Genomic DNA, 19,836 nt, shown 5'->3' with positions numbered 1-19,836 from the left:
CCCTTCCCTACTCCTGAATTATTTCTGTCCCGTGAACAGAAATAATAAAGAGGAAACCTTACATCTCTGGATTGCACGACGTTACTCAGTGCTGAACAGCACAACACACACAGCTGCTTCCCTGATATTTCAACGTGACATCATTTTCTTTAGAAATCTTTTGTGTGAGCCTTGCTTCTTTGTGTAAACTTTACAGGGAAAGACAATTAGTCTCGATTGTCTGGAGTCTTCAGAAGTGCCTATCAAAGCTGTTTCCTTACAAAGCTTTCACCCAGGGGCTTCGCCACGTCAAATAAACACAGACCCTACCTTTATTCAGTCACTCCTATTCAGTTTAAAACACTCACACTGTTGCTATAATCGCTTCCGTGTTGTTGTAACAACTGAGCTAAGTGCTGCTATTGACGCTAATAGCGCTGATGTATTCGCCGAGGTTTGTGAGTGAAGGTATGGGAAAAAAATATCCCTCCTCAATAGGAGAGCACAGCCATGTAACCACATCCCACAGCAAGCTACAGCCACGCATTATTCCACATCAATGCACAAATTACATTTGACAGAAAATTACATGTGTTATTTGCTACATTCTCAAATTCCTCTTGATGTTGTCTCAGCTTATGAATATGCTTAATTATAGTTGAGGGCAGCCATGCAATCAGAAAGTTTTGATACTTTCTATTACTTTTAAACTTGAAATCCTTTACCTTTAATCAAAATCATAAAAGATACCAAACACGTCAGATGAGAGTTATGAGATGAAGTGGATGTGAAAGAGAATTCAAGAACATAATGACCTGGGTGTTTTTTTGGTTTTTTTTTGGGACATTTCAAGAAACGGTACAATCTGTTGTGATGATTATCATTATCATGAAAGACAACTGGTTGCAAAAGAGCAAGCAGACATAATTGTTTGTTTTGATCAGAGTATCGGCTGCACGGTGGTGCAGTGGTCAGCACTGTGGCCTCACAGCAAGAAGGTTCCGGGTTCGAGTCCCGGCTCGGGCACGGGATCTTTCTGTGTGGAGTTTGCATGTTCTCCCCGTGTCTGCGTGGGTTCTCTCTGGTACTCCGGCTTCTTCCCACCATCCAAAAACATGCAATTGGGGACGAGGCTGATTGATACCTTAAATTGACTGTAGGTATGAATGTGAGTGTGAATGGTTGTCTGTCTCTCTATGTTGGCCCTGCGATGGACTGGCGACCTGTCCAGGGTGAACCCCGCCTCTCGCCCGTTGACGCTGGGATAGGCTCCAGCCCCCCCGCAACCCTTAATGTGTAGGAATAAGCGGAAGATGACGATGGATGGATGGATCAGAGTATCACTTTCTCATTTACATATCCAGCAGATCTTTTGGAGTGGAATAAATACGTTTCCTTTCCCCTTAAACAAAACCCTCACCTGCATTTCAAATGACCTCGTTTTTGTTATTTTTGTCTGTCAGTGTATCAAAACTAAAGAAATGACCAATCAAGAAAAGAACGGATACCTGAAAAATCTACTCGAGTACAGTGAAGTACTTCTACTACGTTATTTGCCGTCTCTACTCTTTCACAAACTATTAATGTTGCAGTGCTGCAAAGTGGAGGAAAAGTTGAGTTAAGGGGAACTATGCAGCCATGTGATGGTTCTCGTGGGTTCATTCAATCCAGCACGTTAGATACTATGAACACATTATTTCAAGGTTGGTTCTTTTACTGCATACATGGGCATACATGGGCATACCAGGGCGTTTGTGGGGTTTTTTTTCCCCCTCTGATCAACTAAACTCATTCAAGTTTTTTTTTTTTAACATGGCTTCCTCTTTTTTGATAATGATATGGGTTGCCATGGTAACACAGTAATACCCTTTGGCGAGCCGGGGGGGGGGGGCAATCATGGTTTGTATCTCTATAGAAACACATGCATGATTTAGTTAAATAACCGCAGATGATACTGCCATTTTCTACAAAAACACAAAGGGAGAGAGAGGGACAGCACTAACGTATCGTTCCCTCATGCATCCATCTGCTGATGCCAACAGCGAGCTGGATAATAACGGCTTTGACGCGCTGGAATCACATGTGGTCCAGTGACAAATATTAGGCAAGTGTGTTGGATTCAAGATGAAAAGTTACTTCCTGATCTTGGCGACAGCGGTTGTCCAGAAATCTCACCACATTGTTGTTTTGGAGCTTTTTTTGAATCCTACCACAGGACTGGAATGAATGACGGATGTTCGAGCACAAATCAATGAGAGGGAGAGAGAGAGAGAGAGAGAGAGAGAGAGAGAGAGAGAGAGAGAGAGAGCGAGCGCTGACTTTTTGAACCAAATTTTTTTGTCTGCTTTTGCTCTCCAATTCACTTTTAAAATGTGTGTTTAGCAGATGGACCTGTGACTGATATCCAAGAGAGATATGAAATAGAGCAGGAGGAGAAAAAAGGCTTTGGTTCAGTGAGAAGCAGACCTCTTCGACTGCTCTCCACGGATCACTACACCGCAGCAGAAATAACAGGATGATAAGACACTTTTAACTGTAAATAAGACAAAACAAGCGCTCCAAAGTGAGATGCGTCGCTGATGTGTCCTTTCTGCATTTGTCACTCGCGGCTCGTCAGTACTCCCTCCCTCTCATCATGTGCTGTTACAACTTCTTTCCATCCTGTCAGGCTCTTTTAAACTCCTTCCAGCACATTTGTATTTTTCCAGCAATTTAGTTGCAGCAGCTGACAATCTAGATCAGTATGTCTCCAAAAAAACATTTCTCTGTGGGAAGCGCTACTTAAGACAATATTAATACAAAAATAAATAAACCCTGGTGACAGGGATCAATTTCAGTCAGCCTGATCTATCCCGAACAGCTTCAGCGCCGCACGGTGAACAAATACATCATCAACCCGAAGAGACACGTTGCAAAAACACGTGCATGTCAGCTAGGTTATAAACGAGACAACATAAAGACATTTAGATGGAGTTCAAGGGCCATCTTGTTTTTATTCCCTCTCATCCATTAAATAATAAAGGCTATGTATTCTATATACTTAGAAATTGATACTAAACTTATCTGTTGCCTGTTTTTAAGCTGAGTTGTTCTTATTTGTTAGCCAAGCTTCCACGTCTTGCGGCCGTCTACGGAATCTGTTGAAATTATGTTGGAAACCATACACGCACATGTAAATTTTAATTTGACGAAGCAAATAACAGTCTTTGGGAAAGTGGGTTCCTGATATTCTAGACTGATATATATTCTGTTCTCTGAGGATTACAAGACATGGATGTACTGCACTGTAAAGGTACAAACCTCAAACCTCATAAAACATTCTTTTCCCGAATGGACCTTTTTCTCCTGGCAGGCTATTGATTCACTGCAAGCCCAAAAACCCGTCCAATGGAGACACACACACACACACACACACACACACACACACACACACACACACACACACACACACACACACACACACACACACACACATCCATCCATTAGAAGCTTTCATTATAAATTTGAGAGCTTCCTCAAAACAACAGGATGTGTCACACTTTTATAGACGCCGCATGTAAGCCACCCTTAACATAATTAAAAGCAACAATCGCAAATCAAAGGGGAAAAAAACATATTTGTCAGCAGTCGGATGTGTGTTTTTATAGGTCCTCTTCACAGACGGCGTTAACAGGGTAAATACGGGTTTAATTGATGGCTCTTGTGCATGCCAGCTCACTGGCACGGCTGTGACACAGTAAATAAAACAGTACCATCATTAATTATATCCATTAAGATGGATTTTTATCCTGCTATGACATGTCAAAATGGCTGCTGTGAAAAGGCCCTGTTCCTTTATTTATTGGCAAAATCTGTGCTCCCGCCCCGCAACCGCACAATGGCGGTCTTGTTCTTATCACAGCCAGCACGCCTGAGTGGGATATCTCTGTTTTAAGTGGTTTATAACCTTAAGAAGCTCCTGTAAGTGTGTTGTCTACCAAAAGGCTGATTGTAGAATACATCAACGTTACCCTGCCGCATTCACGTGAACTATAAAATGAACACAAGGTCGCACAAAGCTCTGAGCTAACAAGCATCGATCATTTGTGCTGCTAATAAGGTAGCATCACTGAGGTAACCATGACTTCCCTTTTATTAATGAGAACTCCAGCCAATACAACGGACGAGTTAAAGGGGTACTGCAGCCTTTTTAAACAGGGGCCGTATTTCCCAGCGTGTTTTGGATGACTGGTTAGAAGGTTTTGTCATTTTTAAAGGGGAAGCCTTAATCGGGCCGCATCAGAGCGATGTATCCAGTCATCTGTCGACATCTACGCAACTGCTACCACTACCACATTTCCAAAGTCTTGAATGAATATTCAGCGGCAGATTACAACGATCCATCATCCCTGTTGACCATGAAAATTGTCAAATTAAGCTTTAAATTGCTTCCTCCATCCATCCATCTGCACTCCTGATGACAAGATCAGTTTAAAATGTCCAACAGCGACACTCAACACATCCCAACGCAACCGAATCAAACAGATTAAAAAGTGGACGAAGCTGTTTTGTATCATAGAGTTGGAGTAATAAGGCGGACCCACTTGTTGAGACATTTCTCTGCTTTTCATTATCGGCACAATGGATCAAGTTTCCACTACAAATGTTTTTCTCTCAAGACGGTGGTCAACATTATCAAAGGACTTTGTTTCTGATGTTCAGAGTGATAAAGACCAGAGGGATAACAGGCCGATAGAGAGTCAACTCTCTGATCCTTCTGGCAAGATTTATTTTATCAAGTGTCATGAAGGCAGCAAATCTTAAAACCTAAAATCAAATATTGATATCTGAGTGTGAGAGGGACCTACTGTGTCCTGTGTTGTTCTCAGGGATGCAAAGCCCAAAAAGATAAATACATAAATGAATAAAAATAAACCATCAAGAGATATAAATGAGAGAAAAAGATCAAGGAGGAGTTGATGAGACAGAAGGAGACACATGGAACCTGCTGACTGGACTTGTGAGTGTGTATAAATGGCTGCTGTGCTGTGGGCAACAAATATTTCCCTGAAAACATTCCAGTCACTATAGAGGTTTTTTTTTTTTTTTTTTCATCTTATGACCCGTTGTGTGTGTGGAATTTTTTTTTCTTCCTTGAAGGGGCTAATTCAATATTGTGGTTCTTCTTCTCTCTTGTTATATCATATACCTCAATACCCTTTTTCTTTTCTTGAATGTCGATGAGACTGTAGGGATAAATAAAGATCCGCGGGACGGAACACACACAGGATGATGTTTTGGTATTTACACTTTCACCTCAGGACGTCCCATCCAAGGTCAAGTCCACAGGGTCAGCAGTCAGATTAATCACATCAGCCGGTCAAAGGTCACGCTGGTGCACTTGCTTGATATTCTAATTCTTACTGAAAAGTGATGAGCAAGTGATTTCAGTGTGAGACATTTTAAAAGAGACGCCAAGGTAAAACATCAGAGCAAAAACCCTGGCCAGTAGTCATGAAGCCCAGCCTCGACATCACATTCGCCGCAGGGGAATGCCGGGCTATTAAAGGCCCAGTTGATAACCTTTGACCTTTGTACCTCTCTCTCTGTCTGTGATAAGAGTGAGTCATTTCTTGGAAAATAATGATGTCTGGCTTTCGGGTGGGTTAGAAAACATGGCCTACGGGCTGAGATCAAAGTTAACTGAGCCAGGTGACTTTGATCTGTTTCAAAATGTTGGCTTTTAATAAATTACATGCTGGGTGTCATCCCCCAAACACACAGAAAAACACTTGAGTTAAATGTATGTTCCGCATGGGGTCACATGTTTTAATCTTGTAGATTTTACATTCAAAAATACCAAAAGTAGGAAATGAAGCAAAAAGTAGAAAAATATGAATTACGTGAGGAGCGTAAATGGTCCGACTGCGCTGGATGTGCTTGGCAGGAGGTTATTTTCAACTGCTGAGACTCGTTTCTTGACATATTAACTTTAAAAAATGAGGTTTATCTCTCAATAATTCAATCTTATATTCATAGAACTGCACTCACAGTGAGCTGGGTCTCATCTGCCGGTTGTCCTGCTCTCCGTCATTGCTGGTCAGGCTGTGTCTCGGCGTTCGACCTTGGCTGCCGCTGCTGCTGCTGCTGCTGCTGCTGCAGTTGGCGGTGGAGGAGACAGGCTGCTGCAGCTCGGCCACGGCGGCGTTAGCAACACTGTTCCTCTTCTCACCTGCAGCAGTCAAGAATGCTTTACAACATCGTTACCCATCAGTTTGATCGATAATGTCAATGTCTCGATTGAATTTTCGTTTTTAATAACGAGAATCCCTCACATTGCAGGTCATCAAATAGAAACTAGTGCGTGTGGTTGTATCTAGTGTTTCTATTATATCACTGATATTGATTAAGTGTCAATAATACACAAATACTTCACACAATAGTACACATTCCTTCACACTGGTTATAGTCTCAACTCATCAGGTGAAAACCTTATAAATGGTTGCCCTGAACATTCAAAACCAGAGCCAGTGGTAGAGTCTAGAATGGTCGTTCCTGGCAACATCCTGACGTGGTTCTAGTTGTCAGTGGCTCCTCTGGCTAAAGGCAGCAGTGTTTACCAGAGTTAAGACCTCCATCAGCACCACCGCCTCCTGCTGTACACATCTCAGAATTTATTTGGGTATGGCTCATCTGCGATTATGTAGGATAAAGAAGTAATATGCAGATGGTAAAATATGCAGCTTGATATTTTAGTGCGGCTATGTTCCGTGAAATGGAAGATTACAAGTAACAGCAAAGCCTCTGTTAGACAGCATTTGTAATTTTTGTCACTGGACAACTCGACATTTATGCTGCCAACAAACTAAACTGCCCATTTCAGGCTTTGCTATGATTTCAAACTTGTAGTCGATGCGAGCAGGAGGGAAGGGAGGGCGCTGCTGCTGGGCCGAGCACTTTGTTCGATGCATACGAGGATAGCCTTGGTTCACTGCTGCGCAACAGTCAAAGAAAAGCTGCAGCGGGGCAGCAGGCACATCTACAGTTGTAAAAGAAGCCTGAGGGCCATATTGATGGGCTTGTTGGACAGGAAACCCAGAGCCTGGCCGGAGAGGACACACAGCAGGACACCGCTGCAGTAAAATCACTGATTTTCTAAAAGGACCATACTTGATATGAAATATATGAAATATTTGAGTCTGAGATCGTGTGTGTTTGTGTGTGTGTGTGTGTAAGCATTTGACTCACCTTTCTGTGAATGTGTTGGTGTGTGGAAGAGTGTGAGAGGCCTCTCGCTGCAGGAGGGGGCTTTGCTCTCAGCACTTCTCCTCCTGGACAGGTTGAGCTGCATGTTACTTAAACCTCCTGCAGAACTCGGCACATCCCGGAATATCTGCCAAAAAAACCAAAAAACAGGGTAAAGAATTGGAATGCGATTGTTTCAAATGTGCCCTGAACATTTTTGCAGCAGTAAACTATGGACCTGAGTATAACTACAACTCTCAATGTGGACGATGTAATTTCATTAACCAGAATTTGTAATGCAATTTACAAGCAGGCAACAGCGTTAACAGATTGTAATTTGATACAAATGTTGGCAACACAATAAAATTTAATGTTCCTAACTAATCACTCATTGTACACCTGTTGGTAAATGTATAATTAGTGGCTCCATGCGGTCTGTAGAAGGGAGAGATGGCCCACCACATGGCCTGATGAAGTAGATCTGATGCTCCTCATGCAGTGAGGACTGAATTGCCACCTTTCCAGCTAAGTGAATAAGCTCTTAGCTTCTGTGCCTAACATCAGTTTTCACTAGCAGCTGTGCTAGTTAATGAATCTCTTATTGAGGCCTAGGTCAAAGGTCAGCAACCCCTCGTCTGCAGTGAGCTCCACACCCACAGCTGCACCTCAAAAGGAAACAGAAAACACAAACTGGGCTGGCGGATCACTGGGTAGAATGACATAAGTAGGATGACATAAAAACCTACAAATGCTCAGTACAGAGCAAATGAAAAATCGTAAGTCGATACTTTCTGTTTACGACTACATTCAGTCTTTTCACTCCACTAAATAGTTACGCTGTCAAGGAAGGAGAATGAAAAAACCGCCTTGCATGTGCTTGGGGCTATAATCAGCAAACAAAATGAGCAACATTTCTGAGTGAAGGATTGTAATTATTCTGCAGCTGTACTGGCTGATGATCTCTTATCCATAGAGACTCTGACAGTATTCACTTTGTATTTGTTTGGGTTATAACCTTTACACTGGAGACACCTGTTCTCAGAGGAGTCAGTGTGAACACTGTTCAGCAGATGTGCTAACATGCTTGCATCCATTTTTTAGCCGTAGTGTGCACCCTAGACCATGGCATGTATGAACTGAGCATGAATTTCAAATTGCTTGGGAGGGGTGATACAAATATTGGAGCTTTGTTTTAAAACACAGGTCGCGCAAGGAGAGACTTAAAGTTTGAAAACTGTAATACTGGGAAATTTCTTCGTCCCTACACGTATAGACCGAATTTAAGGTTAGTGCACAGGCGTAACAATGATTAAAACAACGAAAAGTATTCCAAAGTCTTTTTCCACTTCATCTACTAAAACCACAATGTTCTGGAAAGTTCCGATCATTTCTGTGTTTCACTATGAACCCGGTCCGGTTCATCGGTTCCCACTGGTTCCATCAGCTCCATTGTGTGACACGTTCCGATCAGCAGCAGGTTTAAAACATTTAATGTGTTCTTTCTGTTGCTGTTGTTCTCATAACATAAATACATCTGTCCTTGTTGGTAAAGCGTGTATTTATGTTATACATAAGTAGTTTCTCACACACACACACACACACACACACACACACACACACACACACACACGCCCGTGTGAATGAATGCACATAAACAAGGGTGTGATATATGTGTTAGTATTCCACGTGTTTAATCGTTTGTTTCCTCCATGAGGCATGCAAGCCGTGCATGCAGTGTTCAGTCAGGCTGATTGGTCTGTTGCTATGGCGACAACAGTAAGCAGCTGGGCCTGTCGATAAATTGCTTGCATCTAAAGGGCAAAGTGGCTTTGAAGTGTATATACATAAAGTGTGTGTGTGTGTGCGTGTGTCACATACATATACAGTGTTAGATGCAAGATGCAGTTACTGTTTTTGAATGCAAAATTACACAAAGGGGAAGAGGTTAATTTAAACCAAGTTATCAGACATTTCTGTTTATTTATTTCCAAACACAAACACACACACACACAGAAACTTACCCTCTCATGGTGCTCTATGAGGATCTCTACTACAATGTTCTGGAACTTGATGTCCATGATGGCTGCCACAGTCTCCTCTTGCGGGCGGAGCAGCGTTGGCCCAAAAACCACACCCAAATTAGCAATGGTCATCAGGTTCTGCTGGTGGTGACTGGCCACACTGTTGAGGGGGGAGAGAGAGAGAATGTTGACACATTTGTTCCAAAAAAAAACCTGGACCCTAATGTATTTGAATCTACAACTAACCACAGGTGACAAAACGCAGTGTATGTTTGTGTGTGTCTGTAGGTGTGTGTGGGTGTATATTTAAAAGACAAGGAGGCAGCAAAAGACAGAGTTCATGTCTTTAATGAAGAGTTACTTGTTCTGCTTTATCAATAACTAAAAAAAAAATCAGGATTTGCTATAATTTGTCTGATCTCTTAGCCTCCTCCCACATCTCAGACTGGGGCACAAAGAGCCCACTGACTCTTCACCACAGCAGGCTCGGCACCACAGAGCGCTGTTGGTCCTCCCGCAGGCTGCTCACTGTTCCGAGTTATACCTACTACATTAATGCTGTGTGTGAGCCAGGAGTGAGACAAGGGAACATTTGATGGAAAACCAAAGACATAAATCTGGACTTTTGAAAATGCAAGAGCTGGAATTGTTCAGTATGGAGGGTGAACCGAACTCTTGATAGTCTCCTGGACAGTTTTCAAGTTGGTGCAAACTGGACAACATATTCAACGACACAGATATAACTGAGGACGACACCACGGAAAACACCTTTTTTAGCCTGAGTGGAGATGTGTGCTCTGGTTTTTAACTGACTTGTTTGGACACTCACTTCACCAGAGGTTCCCTATTTTTTTATTGCCCCAATATTTCCGAGTTTGTTTGTTGAATGCTGTTATTTGTGCAGATTGAGTCTCCTTCTCATTAAGACTGTATTGACTGTTTCATCACATGCTGAGCTTATCCTCCTTGACCCTTCTTGGCAGTTCTGTTCAGTAAACTGCTGATTTGGCATCGAACCGGACCTGAAGCAGAGAGACCAAGAGCTGCTGCTGAGCTGTGTCAGCTGTGATCCCGCCACTCAGATAAACCGGCAATGGCGGCGATGACCGTCAGCAAGTTTAATCCACTAAACCTAAATAAAGGTGTACTTATGTCCTCAGAATACCTGCATTTGCATTTACCCACACGCCTCTATTTGTCACACGTCTTTCTGTGTCTGCTGCTGGAGAAAGCCTGATAAAGCCAGAGGGCTCAAATGTGGGTCTCCAGTGTCAACACAATGGCAGTTGTCTGCATTAGAGGAATAATTCAACATAATCCAACAATAGCCTAACTTTTTTTTTTTTGCATTGCTGCAGCAGCTTGAGGTTATAATTTAGACACACAACCTGTGGGAAACCACATTGTGTAACTGTGCTCACACGGAGGCTGTAAAAGCAAAACTCATTTTCTGCGGGACTGATTCGACACTGATGCTTTCTTCCTCTGAGGATGTGCAGGTTTAGTTCCACCCACTTTATACTGACTGGCTACAAAATGTTGTTTTTTTTTTTCTCCAGCCCAAGTTAATCCATGAGGTCATGAATCAGCATTTGCTCAGCAAATACGTGAAAACACAGAGAATGAGCGAATTTGTGAGCGGGAACACATGAAATGTGTAAATACCTGACGACAGATATCAAATCAGATAAAAGACAGGCAGTCAGTCTTAGTTTCATTGGACATCTTTTGCACATCCTGGATAATCAAGAGAATTTTGCATTAATTAGATTATTTTCACGTTATCTGCACAGCCTGATATATAGAGACCAGTTTGGGATTCAAGATATGAGGAAATTAAACCTTTACAAGTGATCAAACCCATCTAGATAGAAGTTTTTGGATTTTCTTTAATCCATTACAAATATTATTAGTTTGATAATTTTTTTTTTTAAATTGTGTAAATGTGCAAAGTACAACTTTCATTTAAATGCTGTTTGAAAAAAGTGTTGAGGAAATCTAACAACATTTCTGCCCTCCAGCTCCATCTTCTCCTGGCATTCACAGAAATACCTGCACCTGACCTTTGACCTCTCAGAGGAGTAAGTCAGGGGATAGATTTTGCTTACTTGCTGCTGGATGAATTTCTATTTTTCAGACTGCCCTAATGCACGTGGATAAGAGATTACAGAGAAGAGAGGCTGAAAGAAGAGGAGAGGCTACTTTATCACTATGAACACTACAGTGTGACCGTGCGAGACATCTCCACCCACTTGGCCAGATGTTTCATTAGCAGCTCCAACATCTGTCTGTTCTTCTCAGGAAGCCGATGCACCAGAGCATGGATCTCTGTCACCCGAGCCTCCGGGTTGTCTAACTCTGACGGAGACAGTTATGGGGAGAGGCAGAGATTCAGAGACTTTTCATGGAATAAAGACCTCGGCGTCACAGTCGATACACAAATGACAGAGAGACAAACACTGCACGAGTAAGTGAGAGTGTCTGCAACTGGAACACACACAAACAAAACATTTTAAACACTACAAGATGTCATTGTCCAGACACACAATCGTAAAACCTTGAACACAGACAGAGAGTGTGTATGTGTATGTGTGTGTGTCTACAATGGAAGAATAAGATGAATGCACTAATTTTTTTCAAAATTTTTCTTGAGGTGAATCAGACGGGTTTTAATCCACAACAGAAAACAGTCCTTGAGTTCATACTGTACTCAGATACATTCTGAAACAAGTTTTGTAAACTTGTGGCAAAGATGTCAGCCAATACCAACCGATTTAGGGCAAAGAGAAGGTGACTGACATCCTCGGGCTTCTAAATGTTTTATTAAAAATGTTTATCTGTAAAGAAAGAGGTCACGAGTGATGCCCGACACTTTGAAATCCTATATAAGCGTCCAGACTGAGATGCATTTGCAGGAATCTGATTTAAACCAGATTTTAAATCACCTCCAAATGTGGTTTGGATCAGATTTGCAAAATTTTTTATTTCATGTGTTTTTTTTTTGGGCTTTCCAGAAGCTACAAAACAGATAGTCAGATATAAAAATATGAATAAAAGAACTAATAACAAAATAAATGTCTCAATCTCAAGCTACCTGCACTTGAAAATGATCCTGTTATGTCATGTCATGCTGCTTAAAAGTTTGAATGCCGCTGAACTGTGGGGACCTGGGTTCTTAGTAGGAGCAGTAGTGTGTGTTTGTGTGTGTTTTTGTCTCACAGCCCATCATTATGTTCCAGTTTAGGGCCTCTAAGGGAAAAGGTGTGGACACCCCCGCCATCGGGAATGAATGAACTTCCTAGCGTAATGACGTATTTGTCCGTGTGAATGATCCCACCTTTCTTTGATGACATCATGGGTGATCTTAAGGTGGTTAACCACTGTTGTAGAACAATTTCACACACACACACACACACACACACACACACACACACACACACACACACACACACACACACACACACACACACACACACATGCGTAACACAACCTCTAAGAGTTTTTAAAAAGAGGATTTCTTCACAAAGCAATGAAGAGTTAGTTGTAGCCACTGGGGGTTTCATTCCAGCGCGGGGACGTCTGAGTGGGTGTGTCCTGCTGACTAACAGGTAGACGGGACAGGCAGAGAGACATGGTGTTGATGAATGGGGGTAATAAGTCACTGCCACAATCGATAGAGATGACAGCACACTCACACTACATCAACCGCTGGACCCCGGCTGTCAGCACTGGGCAATAGACTTGCAGCTGGCAGAGAATCTCTCTCTGCCACACACACACACACGCACACACGCACACACACACACACACACACACACACACACTGAAAGCAGAACAATGTGACCAAACTTCTTCAACATGCACACACACCCACTACAGCCACATATACCTCCCCAGAGATGTATGCACATGAAAACAATAACACTCACCATTCCTCATTATGCCTCCTCTGGTGTCCATGCCTTCATGCTTATTATGCTGAAGACACGCACACACGCGTGCGTGCGTACACACACACACACACACACACACACACACACACGCTTGTGTACACACACACACACACACACACACACACGCTTGTGTACACACACACACACACACACACACACACACACACACACACACACACACACACACACACACACACACACAAACACACACTTCTTTTCCCCCAATCCTCAACTCAGCTTTGGAGCAAATAAACATACACACACACCCATCCACTTACAGGTGCACAATTAATTGAAATGTAATTTAAATTGCATTGTAACCAAGTGCATTTTTCAAATCAGGCGCAATATTTGTTAAAGGCTAATTATGTGTGAAATTACTATTTTAAATGAAATGTTGGAGTATTGCAGGGATGCACTGCCTGCCCATCATATTCTAGACTAGAGAAAACATCTTACATACAGATCACCACAAAAATCATCTTCTAAAATGAGTTTTTAACCAAAATGGTACTGATGATGTGAAAATCTGCATTCTCTCTGATACTGCATATCACAATAGCAGAATATCAGCATCAAAAATAATCCCATTAAATTCATGTGGTTTTATTTTAAAGGTATTTTTTTTTACCTCCTTCATGTTGATCTTTTATCAGCTACATATCACATACGTGAACACTGACATTGAATATGAATCAAGCACGACTTAAATATTCAAATGCTTGTCATTTTCTCTAATGCCTACTTTGTGATAAAAATATGTTTAAGGTGGTTTTAAAAGTGTATCAATGCCATTTCTTGAGGCAGCCAGTGATGCACCAGGTGACATCATTGACTGAATTCTGTGTCGAAAGAATCATTGATTATAATCAGGGAAAAACTGCTAATGTGAGTAGATTTAAGAAGTTAAATAACTCGCCAATTAAAAAGCAATGACTCATTAATAACTAGTATACAAAAACACTTTGTTTCACCGGTTTCATTTGCACAAATTAAGAAAATTAATCCATGTAGGGATGTGCTTTACCATCCAGCAGTCACTCCAGTGCACTGTCCCTCCTGGTTGCCTAGCAACCGTATGGAGATGACATGATTCTGGGAAGTTGCTGCCCATGTTTGCCAATTAAAAGTTGAAAAAAAAGCAGGTCCTTCTAAAACAAACAGGATCAAATGAGATATATTGAGGAGCAGTGAAGGTGCAGGTAGGCATGTTCTTAGCCAGCAAGAAAGCTGTTCACTCTCGTATTCCAGTCACACTTCCAGTCCATCACCCTGAGACCGCAGCGATCTTTAGATCTCGCTCTCGGCACAAATGCCGAACTATTCCGTTCACACAGAACATACGGTGCAGTTGGATCAAGTCTTTGTGTGAGGGCAAGTCAAGGAAATCATCAGAAGTACAAACATACACAAAAATAAATTCACCGTTTCACGTCGCATCTGCCGTTTTGCTCGGCCGTTCTTTCTCGCCATACGTCACAAAATAACAACAACCGTCCTGTAAAATAAAATAAAAAAGAAAAATCCATTCATTGGTTTCTTTACAACTGGAAGTAAGCAGCTTTATCTATAGCACCTTTCAAAAACACATCACAAACCGCTTCACAAAGAGAATAAGCATCACAAGCAATAAGCTTGAAGCCTATTTTTTTCCTCTTAAAAGGTTTTTTGTTAGGAAGTCGTTCCTCACCCTGAGCGAGGGTCGACAGACACAGGATGCTGCAATTATGAGCAGATTGTAAATTTGAGCTTTAGAAATAAAGTTGATTTATGCATAAATACAGATGCGAAACACAATAAAAGCAGTAATTAACACTGAATACAAAAACTAAACTAAAATACTGCTTCTACTGACACACGCTGGCCACAGTGAACACAACACAAGTAATCTGAATGTGCATTTTATATATTAAGTGATCAGCAATCTAACCCCCCCCCCCCCCCCCCAGCCATCTTCCTCTGGAGGACATTTCTAAAACTGGAAGATTGAGAGAGGTTCCAGGAACAAAGGATGAGGGGATGAGAACAGAGTGACCAGGGGCAGAGAGTCCTGTGAAATATGACCAGGTTATTCATCTATTTCATTTCCTGTATTGAAAATAATTTGAGTACATGTCCTGCTTTTGGCTCGATATTCAATATTAGCTCGTTATTCATTGGTTTGCAATGACAGCAACAAAGTTTATTCGTGGAGAGATACGTTTTTCTCTTGTCAGCTGAACAACCAAATTCCAACCCAGCCTACCTGTGTATTACGTAACTTAGTAAGCTTTTGTGCTTTCCATGCTGTTTTACTGTCATCCTTTATATATTCACACTTGGCAGATTTATTACTAATCCAGATTATCAGGACTTAAGTATGGAAATAAATTGGCATTGTTGAATGTCGGGTTCCCTCATCGTCAGGGTTAAGAAGTTGTTGGTTAAAGGCCTGAAATATGATCTGTGTCTGACACGATCTTACGATATTTTCACTCTTATTTTCTCCTGCATTGAACACATTGAAAGTAGACCAGCACAGAGGTTGGCCAGGACAGAAATTGTCGTCCCCATTGAAGTGGTAAGTAGACAAGAGCAAAGCTCAGTTGTGGTGATACTGGAGACATATTTATTTGGCTAATCACATCAAAGCCACGTTTTGGTATGGAAGATGCTAACACACTCAGAGATGACATTCCTTTACAGCTCTTGGTCCTGAGGAGCTATGTAAAGCCCCGATAACGAGTCACGGTCTTGCTTCATTAAATTTTCATTGATACATCACTAAAGGAAGAGGGGGATTTTGATGATGTATGAAGTACATACTTTTACAATCAAAGCTGGGAAAGCAAACACGTACACATTCACATGCAGTAAATGAAGCTTGCATTATTTCAAGGGGTTTACCACATCTGCTGATCACTGGCTGAACAAACCCCAGCTCCACCACCTGTTCTGCTTTCTCATTATTCATTATTCATATAGTACTCGACATTGCTTGGCACTATATTTTATATCCCATCTTTTCCATCCTGCAAAAGTGGAGCAATAAAACAACACTTTTATTAAAGTTAATTCCCTTCAAACCAAATAAGTACGGAACCACTTAAGAATATGAAACATATATTGATTTACATTTGAGGTTGTTGTTTTTTTAGAAACTAAGAAACCATGTGATCTTAATTTACCTGGAGACTCAGTGTTTCTCTGCTTGACTTTGGAGACGCCTACAGGGTTTCCTGGTCACATGACAGCGTGAAACAGGCTTTGAAGTACATATTCCTTGATTTGGTGGGTGTGTCGTATCAATCTTACACTTTTACAAAAAACAAGAACAAAAAAACAAACATACTATATACACACACACACACACACACACGCATACATACATATATATGTATATATATATATATATACACATATATATGTATGTATGCGTGTGTGTGTGTGTGTATATATATATATATATATATATATATATATATATATATATATATATATATATCCACCAGCAGCAAGCTCTGTATCTAAAGCTACATGTTAGCTATGCAGGTGTGCATCAACAACAACGACCCCCCCCCCCCCCCCCCCATTACTGTGTGGAGTAAGATTTGTCTCTGGCTGGCGGCTGCCTGGCCATTGCTGATAGAATCATGTCATATCAAGAAGGTGTTGAGAAAAAGTCATGTCTGACCACTGCATTATACTCAGGTTTGTATTACACCGCCTGGCCGGGAGAAACACAACATCGTCCACATCAGCTGGTACACAAAAAAGCATCCTGCATGACGAGAGTAACAAGTCACAGAGTAGAGCCAGCACATATTAAAGTAATACTTCAGGAGATTTTTCCCGTTTACTTTTGAGATGGAAAATAAACAGAAAGATTCTCAGGAGAAATACTTATATGGGAAACCAAAAATACAATCAGATTTACACTGTCAAGGCTCAACAACAAGGATTGTCTGTTTGCTTACGAACATGAAAAAAGCCTACTGCTGAAAAAACTCGAAACCTTTATTAAAGCATTTCTTTTTTTTGCCCAGTCCCTCTGTTGCCTGCTATACGGTGGTGAGAACAACCAGTTCTGCGTGGCGATCGGTTAATTCTGCTTCGTGTTCCAATCGATCAAAAGGAGAACCATACCTTGGGGGGTTCGTTCTTTTGCAGCTGAAGCTTAAGGTCCTTTGATTCATGGTGTTTCACAGGTTGATGATGATTTAAACGTGAGGTGCAAACATGGCGGTGACACCAGCTACTCTCCCAGGATGTGACACTTGTGCTGCGTCACTGCCAGTCCTCCACAGCTCACTTTGGCTACATTTTTGTTATGTCATAATATTGATGAAGCTGTACTGTGAAACACATTATCACCTTCATGTAGCATGAAGCAGTTTGCTGGATTCCTTTGATTAATTTAGAATTTGCTACTTTGCATCTATGACACACTGGTTCATTTACTTAACAATGCACATGAGAGGAAAGTTCAAACTGACTATCGGCAAATGAATAAAACCTTGACGCTGAAACTGACACATCTGGTATTTGTAATAAACCAAACCACTGGAGAATCGGTCAAAAATTCAGCAAGTTAAGATGATTTTAATAGTGGATAGACCTCCTGTCTCCATAGAAAGACTGTGGGAGTCACGGTTGGCGGCATACTAGACTTAACCGCGAGGTAACGGAGCGAAGAAAATCCTGTCTGACTACATTTGTAAATGTGTTTTACTCTACTGAGCTGTATAAGCACAAGAAAATCTCTGACACTTCCTTTGTTTTATGTTAATCTCCCCTTGTGATTTCCGCCCATGCATGAAGGCAAAGCTCTCTACTTAGCCACTGTACATTCCATCCCTCATCTATGGTCATGAGCTGCGGAGGGTATGGATGGAATGAGAATGCAGACGAATGAAAATAATTTCCATCGAGGTGTACGAGCTTACGCTAGAAACAGGGTGAGGAGTTCAAACACATCCTAAACCCGGCTGAGTTGGTCCAGGGTGACAACAACGCATCTATTTATGTTTTACAATGAGACTGATTGGTTCTGAGCCCTTGAGGCCTGTGAGCTACGTGCCATTCAGGTTCAACTCACCCTGTCAAACTGTACATTATTTTTTACAGTCAACACAGACACTTTCTTTATCTCTTTTATAGATACAGTTATGAAGCATACATTTCAATACTAAAAACAGAGAATTCTGTGGATTTAAATGCCTTAACAAAAAAAAACCCTCCACTTTGCCACAAGGAAAAATGAGACCCAATTTAAAGTGTTGATGAAATTCCACCCATCAGTAGAAGTAAAAATGTTATAAAGGCAAGGTAAGAGACTGAGAGGTGAAACAAATCGATAAAGCAATGATACAGAGATACTGCGAGCTCGTATGGAGCTGAAGAATGTGTGTTTTCTTGTTGGTGAACACCTCAGGTAGGAATCTGATATCCAGGTGCCCTCCTCCTCCTCCTCCTCCTCCTATTTTTCCATGACATCCTTTCCCTTTTTACCATCGCCTACGCCTGCTGCTGAAACCACCTCTTTAGAGCCAGACTAGCACAAGAGGGGAAAAGAGTAAGCAGAAATGTAACCGGAGGAGGAGGAGGAAGACGAGGCTCATGGGTAGGAACGTGGGATGACATGGGGAGTATATGAGAAGGAGAGGAGGACAGAGGGAGGAGCAGAGAGTCAGGGTTCGACTAAGGACGCTTTGGAGCAAAGACAAAAGTAGACTCATTCCTGCACATATGCGTTCACGCTTGTAACATGCAAATGCACACACACATAAACAGACACGGATGAATGGCAGGGGAGAGGGAGAGAGTAGGTGTTTAACAGAAGGACTGAACTGGGGCAGGGTGAGCGGCAGATCTACAGACTGTAAACAAACAAATTCCTGTTGGCACCAATGTTTTTATGATTAGTATGAAACCACAAATGCATGCATTATGGGTGGCCTGAGTCGGTATCAAACCAGCAACACTGCCGTTCTTATCTGCCGTGCTTTTCATCCTTAATACACACATCAACACACTTTTCTCATTTTCTCACCAGCTGGCCTCACTATGGAGCCATTTCCTGGTGGCGTTGCCAGAGACACACGGTCATTTCCTGGAGTTCCTTCCCCTGACAGCTTTCTAGACGCTTAGCTACCGACAAACAAAGAAAATGGGTCACTGACACATTCGGTAACACCACAGACCAGACTGGACCTGCCCGTACCGAACTTCGGGGAAAAAAAAAAACAAAAAAACCACCAGTTGATAGTAAAGATGATACAATAACATTTGGACCAGACAAAGCTGAACAGGTCCAGACCAAACAAGGCCAGACAAAACCCTGATGTCCAAAGTATCAAGCTCAAAGGCTGCAACTTCCAAAAGCCTTTACTTTGTAGCCAAGCAGCAAAGAGGGTTTATCAGTATCCTTAAGGCCCCAATCTTTTTTCTTTTTTGTTGGAAATGGAGATTATTCATCCTGACTCAATACACCACACCCAGCTGTTGCTGTTTAAACACACACACACACACACACACACACACACACACACACACACACACACACACACACAGAGCTCTTACAAGGTTTCACTTTTCGATCAGTGTTCAAGGCTTTTCATGCGGACTTTGAAAACCAAATAAACATAAGAACACTTCACACAGCATGTCAGAACCACACT

General features: G+C 41.8%; 1 protein-coding gene across 3 annotated transcripts in view; it reads right to left on the bottom strand.

Moving 5' to 3' along the window:
• LOC147248501 (rho GTPase-activating protein 26-like) overlaps window positions 1-19,836 on the bottom strand; it is an 86,212-nt gene that overhangs the window by 8,945 nt on the left and 57,431 nt on the right. For all 3 annotated transcript variants that reach the window (XM_086179370.1, XM_086179371.1, XM_086179372.1), the window contains 4 exons: window positions 11,477-11,582; window positions 9,225-9,384; window positions 7,207-7,351; window positions 6,010-6,190 (listed from right to left, as the gene is read on the bottom strand). In XM_086179370.1, coding sequence (XP_086035496.1) covers window positions 6,010-6,190; window positions 7,207-7,351; window positions 9,225-9,384; window positions 11,477-11,582 — 592 coding nt within the window. The remainder of the gene's footprint in view (window positions 1-6,009; window positions 6,191-7,206; window positions 7,352-9,224; window positions 9,385-11,476; window positions 11,583-19,836) is intronic.

The sequence above is a fragment of the Aulostomus chinensis genome, chromosome 15, assembly GCF_037954235.1.
Source record: "Aulostomus chinensis isolate RoL2024-O1b breed Wild chromosome 15, RoL_Achi_v1.0, whole genome shotgun sequence".
Lineage (NCBI taxonomy): Eukaryota > Metazoa > Chordata > Actinopteri > Syngnathiformes > Aulostomidae > Aulostomus > Aulostomus chinensis.
The sequence above is the reverse complement of the archived record's forward strand: the minus strand, read 5'-3'. Positions and strand labels throughout refer to the sequence as shown.